At 53.3% G+C, this 7,706-nt stretch overlaps 1 gene segment (V, D, J or C); it reads left to right on the forward strand.

Annotated features, from left to right (window-relative positions):
- The first annotated feature begins 1,131 nt into the window (after nucleotides 1–1,131).
- On the forward strand, nucleotides 1,132–3,336 carry LOC120380472. The segment is given in 3 exon segments: nucleotides 1,132–1,247; nucleotides 1,336–1,792; nucleotides 2,714–3,336. Coding segments are annotated over 2 exon segments (375 nt in total).
- Nucleotides 3,337–7,706: the final 4,370 nt, after the last annotated feature.

Consider the following 7,706-nt stretch of genomic DNA (forward strand, 5'->3'; position numbering starts at 1 on the left):
AACCTGCCCCACTCTGCCAGGCTTTCTGCGTTCTCACCTCCGCTCATTTCCAGTGACAGGCAAGAAACTATATTGGAAGGGGTTGGTTGGTGGTCGGGTCACAGAAAAAAAAAGTTGAGAGTCCTCGTCTTCCTGCTCCCCCCACTCCTCTCCACATCTCCCCTTCCGTGTTTCTGACATTGTTTTGAAAGCGCGGATTCCATATTTTCATTGCATGTACACTATTCTCTTCTCGCATGTCATGGCTGGCGTGCATCAGCCCCAGAGCAGATCTATCGAAAGGGGAATGAGGGTCCCCAGGCCAGCAGCCACCAGACAAGGCCTCCAGCCCTGCGCGGTCTGACCCAAAGACCCCTGACACCTCCCCTGTGGGGTTGCTGCCTGTCTCTGCACGATCCCAATAAGCCCTAACAGACTTCCTCCCGGTACCCTCACCAGCCACTGCCCTCAGCCCAGCCTTGGGGAGCTTCCTGTAATTAAGAGCAGCCGGTCCCGCTTACTATGTTAAATAGCTGGGTCTTTATCTCCCCCTGGGACAGCAGCAGGAATTCTGGACTGTGATTGCAGAATGTGAGGTGGGTTCCTTTAGCCATGAGGCCCCTTTGAAACTCCCAGGCCTGCGCTAGCAGCTGAGTGGTCTCTGCCAGGCCCGCTGGCAGGCAGTGGCAAAGGGGAGTTCTAAGATAGGGGTCATTGGAACAGCTCCGAGAGAGACTGACGCACAGGGGGAAGCAGACGTGGATTGGAGAGAGGTGGGGGCAGGAAAGACACAGAGCAGGGCTCCCACTGAATAAGATAGAGCCGAAATCCTTCTGTATCAGGGGGTAGCCCTGTTAGTCTGTATTCACAAAAACAACCAGGAGTCTGGTGGCACCTTAAAGACTAACAGAGTTATTTGGGCCTTAGCTTTTGTGGGTAAAAAAACCACTTCTTCAGATACAGATACACCAACTGAGAGGGGGGTACCCCAAAAGTAAATTGCGGGCCCTTCTCTCAGCCACACACAAAGAAACTGAGTTCGCTCTAGGAAATAATTGGAGTCTCTTATAAGAAGGGAGATATGCAAATAGCGGTGAGAGTTTCCTGTTTAAAGCTGTCTCTCTCACTTCCACGGCTGCACCCGACAGACAATCCGCAGCCTCTGTCTCTGGGCACGCACCAGACAACACCCCTGAGAACGCTCCTCTCCAAACACGGGACAATGAGGCTTTGGTTGTATCTCGTTCTCATTGCAGCAGCGTTTGAAGGTATTTTCTCCCTTCCCGTGTGTTGGATAGTCAGGAGCTTGTTATTCTGTTTCCCTAGATACTCATGTTCTCCGTAATTCATCCCCAGGTGTCCGGTCCCAGGTGCAGCTGGTGGAGTCCGGAGGGGATGTGAAAAAGCCCGGAGACTCTCTCCGCCTCTCCTGCAAAGCCTCCGGCTTCACCTTCAGCAGCTACTACATGGGCTGGGTCCGCCAGGCTCCGGGGAAGGGACTGGAGTGGCTCGCCTTGATTCACGGCTCTAGCATATACTACAGTGACTCCATAAAAGGGCGATTCACCGTCTCCAGAGATGACCCCAACAGCCTGTTGTACCTGCAAATGACCGGCCTGAAGCCCGAGGACACCGCCCGGTATTACTGTGCGAGAGACACAGTGAGGGAATCCCGATACTGCTAATACAAAAACTCAAGATGCAGAATCTTCTTTCTCCCATGCGCCGCACGGGGGCAGCACTTCCCCGAAGAATCCAGCCCTGGGCACAGGAACGGGATCTACAACCAGAGCGAAAAATCATCTCTCGTCAGGTTTGAGATCTCTGTATTCATATATGATCACGTGTCCATAACAACTGCAACAACTTGACTATCACATGCCTACAGTGGCACTCGTCAGACACGGAACTAAACATGAACCAGAGAAATATTCGGGGACCCGATTGTTCCGTGTGATAATCAGAACTTGGGCTTCCAAAGCTGCCTAAAAGTGATGACTGTCCAAATGCTTTTGTTGTTTGTTGGGGGATGGGTAGAAATGCTCTCAAATTTCTTAGGCTTTTGCTAGATTTTAAAAGAGCAATTCTAAAAGCTAAGTACCAAGAATAGCTCTCTTGGGGTCCAGCTTAAAAGTTACAGTCAAACAGAAGCACCTGGGGATTAGCACAGAGGAGATCTCACGTCTATGGGCCTCATCAAATAACGCTCATCCGGCCCACGTGAGAACCCCGGGTCATGGCACATACTGGATCTCATCCATCCAGCTCCCTGTCTTGGTAGAATTCAATTAATCTACCCGGACAGGGAGTTGCAGGCATGGTTCACTCAGGGAGGTTGGAGGTTGAAAGGGGCTGTCAGCAGGTGCCCTAGGTAAATGGGCTCACTCTATCCAGGGGCAGCTCTAGGTATTTTGCCGCCCCAAGCATGGCAGGCAGGCTGCCTTCGGTGGCTTGCCTGCAGGAGATCCCTGGTCCCACGGACTCAGCGGCAGGCCTGTGGGAGATCCCCCGAAGCCAGGGAACCAGCAGACCCCCTGCAGGCATGCTGCCCAAAGCAACCTGCCTGCCGCCCTGGCGGTGACTGACAGAGTGCCCCCCCCCCTCCGTGGCTTGCCGCCCCAGACACGTGCTTGGCGTGCTGGTGTCTAGAGCCGCCCCTGCCCACCCCAGTGTTCTCGCCACCTACATTACCATTGCCTGACACCTATTAATGCAGCATTTAACTAATTATTAGAACACAGGGACTTGAAGATGGACCTCCCTTGATCTCAGAAGAATACTCTGAACACCGGGGCTATTGCTCTCTCATCACAAAGACTCTGCAAGGATTCTGTACCAAGTGGAACAACTTCAAATGCAGCTCTGTGGAGATGAGTCCCTGGAAAACCTTCTAGCCCGGTTCCTGGGCACTCTCCTGAGAGGTACAAGATCTACCTTGAAGTCCAGTGTCTGGCTCAGGCAGAGTGGGGCGGAGTCAGGGTGCTTAATTCGAGGCTGTAATTTCCACTGAGAGCCAGGCACCTATAGGCAGGTGTTATAGCAATGACCCTTAGACCCTTATATGACGCGTTCCCCCAGGACTCCCAAGCTTATTGATCCAGACAGTGCCCCCAGTGGGGCGGGTCTGGTGTTTAAACGTTGTCTGAGTCTCTTCCCATATTTCCACAGGCGTTCAAACCTCAAGCGTCCCAACCAGCCAACTCAGAGTGTGGCTATAAGACAGAGCTTGGTTTACATCCTAGGTCCCTGGCTGTGTGTGTCCTCCGCTCTCAGGCTGCTGATTTGCAGATGCTCCAGGCTGTTGGCCTTGTCTCTGGAGATAGTGAATCGCCCTTTCACGGAATCAGCCTAGTACTACTAGTAGGTGCTCCCCTGGGTAGCAGGTCTGGCCAGCCACTCCAGTCTCTTCCCAGGAGCCTGTCGGACCCAGCTCATAGCGTAGCTGCTGAAGGTGAAGCCGGAGGCTTTGCAGGAGAGGCGGAGAGAGTCTCCGGGCTTTTTCACATCCCCTCCGGACTCCACCAGCTGGACTTGTGGCCTGGCCCCTGCAAATACAGATTTGTTTAAAAGCTTGATTCTATCAGAGTCTGGAACCCAGGATAAACTTAATTGCCTTAATTGTTACCTGGGAGACATGACAGAATGAGAATCAAGTTTAGCCAAAATCTCATTTTCCTGGGCTCTGTGAGAGTTAGAAATTCCATGGGGTGGAGCAAAAGCATTTTCTTCTTGGAGGAGCTGCAGGACCAGAGACGTGGCAGGATTTAAACAGGGTGATTAGCATTTGATTTGCATAGACACCCCTTCATATAAGGGAGAGGTTCCCCGAGCCGAGCCCCGCGAGCGTGGTGGACAGGTACATAGATGGGATGAATGTTGATAAATAGCTAGTTAGTCTGTATGGGGATGGGGATAGATAGATACGTGGCAAGGGAATTGTAAATAGACGGATTTACAGAGTGATGCCCAGACGATAAGGATGGATGGTTGAATCCATAATGCGACATAGTCCTAGGCTCTCAGACTGGTTGGAGACCAGTTCATTGATGAGGTTAATAGAGGTGAGACAATGTACGGGGCAGGGAGTCGGATAAACACCATATGTAACATTTTAAACCTACCCGACACAGCTCTGTGACACTGACCAACAGCGATTCCGGCAGAGGCCTTGGGCCCTTTTATACCTGCCAGAGCTCAGGGTTTTGCTTATCCTGCGTTCTGTCCTCACACGGGAACTGAGCGGTTTACATGGGAATTTTAAGACTTTTCTTTGTCGGATAATAGTTCCTTTTCACCCGTATCAATGTCTGTAACAGAGTATTTGGGACCGACTGAATCCCGAGCACGCCCAGTGCGGGACACTCCATTCCCGGTATCTCTGCCTCCTGTGGATCTAGATCTGACTGACCATCTGGGTTCATTTCCCCCATTTCAAAGGGAGGAAATTACTGTCTCCTGTGAGCTCCCAGCGCGGCCTGTCAGCATCAGACCAGATGGGACTTTCTCTGGTAACTGCACCGGGAGGTTTTTGTCTGAGCTCAGCCTGGCTTCCCCTCACTGTGCAGGGTGTGTGTCTGGCATAGAAATAGCGGGCGGTGTCCTCGGGCTTCAGGCCGGTCATTTGCAGATACAGCAGGTTGTTGGGATTGTCCCTGGAGATGGTGACTCGCCCTTTGACTGCATCAGTGCTGCTCTCACTGCTGCTGCTTATACTGGCGACCCAGTCCATCCCTTCCCACAGGGCCACCCAGAGGATTCCGGGGGGCTGAGGTCTTCGGCAGCAGGGGGCCCTTCCGTTCTGGGATCCACCACCGAAGTGCCGCGAAGACCCGCGGCGGGGCCCCCCGCCGCTGAATTACCATCTTTGGCAGTGGGGGGGCCCCCACTGTGGATCTTTGGGGCACTTCAGTGGTGGGTCCCAGTATGGAAACCCCCCCCACACCTCTGAATTACCGGCGAACAGCCGGCTGCGCTTCGGCCGTAACTCACCGGCGGAGGGTCCTTCCACCCCAGAGCGGAAGGATCCTCCACCGGCGAAGACTGGGAGCGGAAGAAGCTCTGGGACCTGTGAGAGATTTCCGGACCCCTGGAGCGAGTGAAGGACCCCTCTCCAGGGGCCCCGAAAAACTCTCGTGGGGGCCTGGGGCAAATTGCCCCCCCCCGCGGCCCTGCCTTCCCATGGGGCTGACGGACCCAGTGCAGAGTCAGTGCAACCTATTATGTGACCCAGGCAGTAGCCTAGGGTGCTAGGATTTGGGAGGTGGCATTTTGGATTTGGGGGGTGGCATTTTCTTCCTTGGCGACCGCAGCGGCCGGATCTTTGGCCTCTCTGGTCGCTGCCGGCATTTAAGCAGAGGGAGCTGGGGCAGGGGGGTGCGGGGAGGGCCACCTGCAGCAAGTAAGGGGAGTGGGGGTGGCACACATGGGAACTCCCTGCCCCAGCAAACCCCTGCCCCACCTCCTCCCGGAGCAGCCGTGGCTGCTTCACTTCTCCCTCCTCCCAGGCTTGAGGCGCCCATCAGCTTAGGAATTGCCGCTTCTTCTGCTCCGCATCTTAGGCACTTAACTCACTCAGGGCTTGGCTACACTTACAATTTGCAGCGCTGGGAGTTACAGCGCTGGTCATGCAGCTGTGTAGGGCCAGCGCTGGAGTGTGGCCACACTGACAGCTACCAGCGCTGCAGTGTGGCCACACTTGCAGCACTTTCCAGCGCTGTATTGAGAGGTGCATTGTGGGCAGCTATCCCACAGAGCACCTCATCCCATTTTGGCGCTGAGTATTGTGGGAAGGGGAAGGAAGTGTGCGGGTCATTCCGCTTCCTGTTTGCCAGCGCCCCGTGGTGCATCGCTTCACATCCCAGCATTCACTCTTTCCGGCAGCATTTGGCGCCATTGTGAGTGTCTTTCTGTTTTACTCTCTGAGTGAATCGCAATTTCTGTGGCAAATGGAGCCCGAGCTGCTGAGGACTGTGCTGATGAGTGTCGCCAGCACAACACGTTTGGCAGTCGAGCTATTCCTTCAGCTCCAAAGTGACAGTGAGGAGTCTGACGATGATATCGATATCGATTCTCCTGCCGCGTGTGACACCAAAGTGCTTGTGGCATTCACGGAAATGCTCAGCACCGTTGAACGCCACTTTTGGGCTCAGGAAACAAGCACTGAGTGGTGGGATCACATCGTCATGGAAGTCTGGGATGACGAGCAGTGGCTGCAGAACTTTCGTATGAGAAAAACCACTTTCATGGGACTGTGTGCTGAGCTCGCCCCCACTCTGCGGCGCAAGGACACAAGATTGAGAGCTGCCCTGACGGTGGAAAAGCGGGTGGCTATTGCAATCTGGAAGCTGGCAACTCCAGACAGCTACCGGTCGGTCGGGAACCAGTTTGGTGTGGGAAAGTTGACCGTGGGAATCGTTTTGATGCAAGTTTGCAAGGCAATTAATCGCATCCTGCTAAGAAAGACCGTGACTCTGGGGAGCGTGCAGGACATTGTGGATGGCTTTGCACAAATGGGTTTCCCTAACTGTGGAGGGGTGATAGATGGGACGCATATTCCTATTCTGCCCCCCCCCACCTGGCATCAGAGTACGTTAATCGTAAGGGGTATTTCTCTATGGTTCTCCAGGCGCTTGTGGATCACCGCGGGCGTTTCATTGACATTTACACAGGCTGGCCTGGAAAGGTGCATGATGCACGCATCTTTCGGAACAGTGGCCTGTTCAGGAAGATGCAGGCAGGGACTTTTTTCCCAGACAGGAAGATCACAGTAGGGGATGTCGAAATGCCCACTGTGAGCCTTGAGACCAGCGTACCCGTTACTGCCTTGGCTCATGAAACCCTATACAGGGAAGCTTGACAGGAGCAAGGACCGGTTCAACTACAGGCTGAGCCGGTGCAGAATGACTGTGGAGTGTGCTTTTGGGTGTTTAAAAGCCCGCTGGAGATGTTTGTATGGGAAGCTAGACTTGGGGGAAAGCAGCATCCCCGCGGTTATATGCGCTTGCTGTACCCTCCATAATATTTGTGAAGGGAAGGGTGAAACATTCAGTGAGGCATGGACCACCGAGGTTCAAGTCCTGGAGGCTGAATATGCACAGCCAGAGAGCAGGGCTAATAGAGAGGCCCAGCACAGGGCTACAAGGATTAGGGATGCCTTGAGGGAAGAATTTGAGGCTGAAAGCCAACAGTAATGTTTGCTGCCTTGCATGGGAGTGAATTGCACTGCTTACACTGTTATTCTATTATCCATAATAATAATATGATTTGCAGTGCCTCTTTCTTTACTGGGCTAAGGTATCTTTCACTATCTGCTATAATAAAGACTGTTTTCAAAGCCAAGAATTGTTTTATTGAAAAGAAAAAAACTTCCTTGACAGACAGACAGACACACAACATTTCATGAACACAAGAGGGCAGGGGTGTGGGTTGGTGAACTGTACAGTCACAAGTTTGCATATGTCCTGTCTGGATTGCTGTTTAATGAATCCTGCACTTCAGGGTGCATATACTGCATGGTGATGGGGGTTGAATGCAGAGGGTAAGGGTGGTGGTAGGTATCAGGGCTGGTTGGGGAACGTACAGGTGTTGGAGGCAGCTGGTGGTGGTAAGAACCTGGATGCTGGGGAAAGGTGGTTTGAGCTGACATTGGGGCACAAGGCAAAAAGGATGGGGCGGGTGGGGGAGTAGCATGGTAGTGCTCTGCTTGCATGGTAACGAGTGACTCTATA

This window comes from Mauremys reevesii, linkage group 13, assembly GCF_016161935.1.
Source record: "Mauremys reevesii isolate NIE-2019 linkage group 13, ASM1616193v1, whole genome shotgun sequence".
NCBI lineage: Eukaryota > Metazoa > Chordata > Testudines > Geoemydidae > Mauremys > Mauremys reevesii.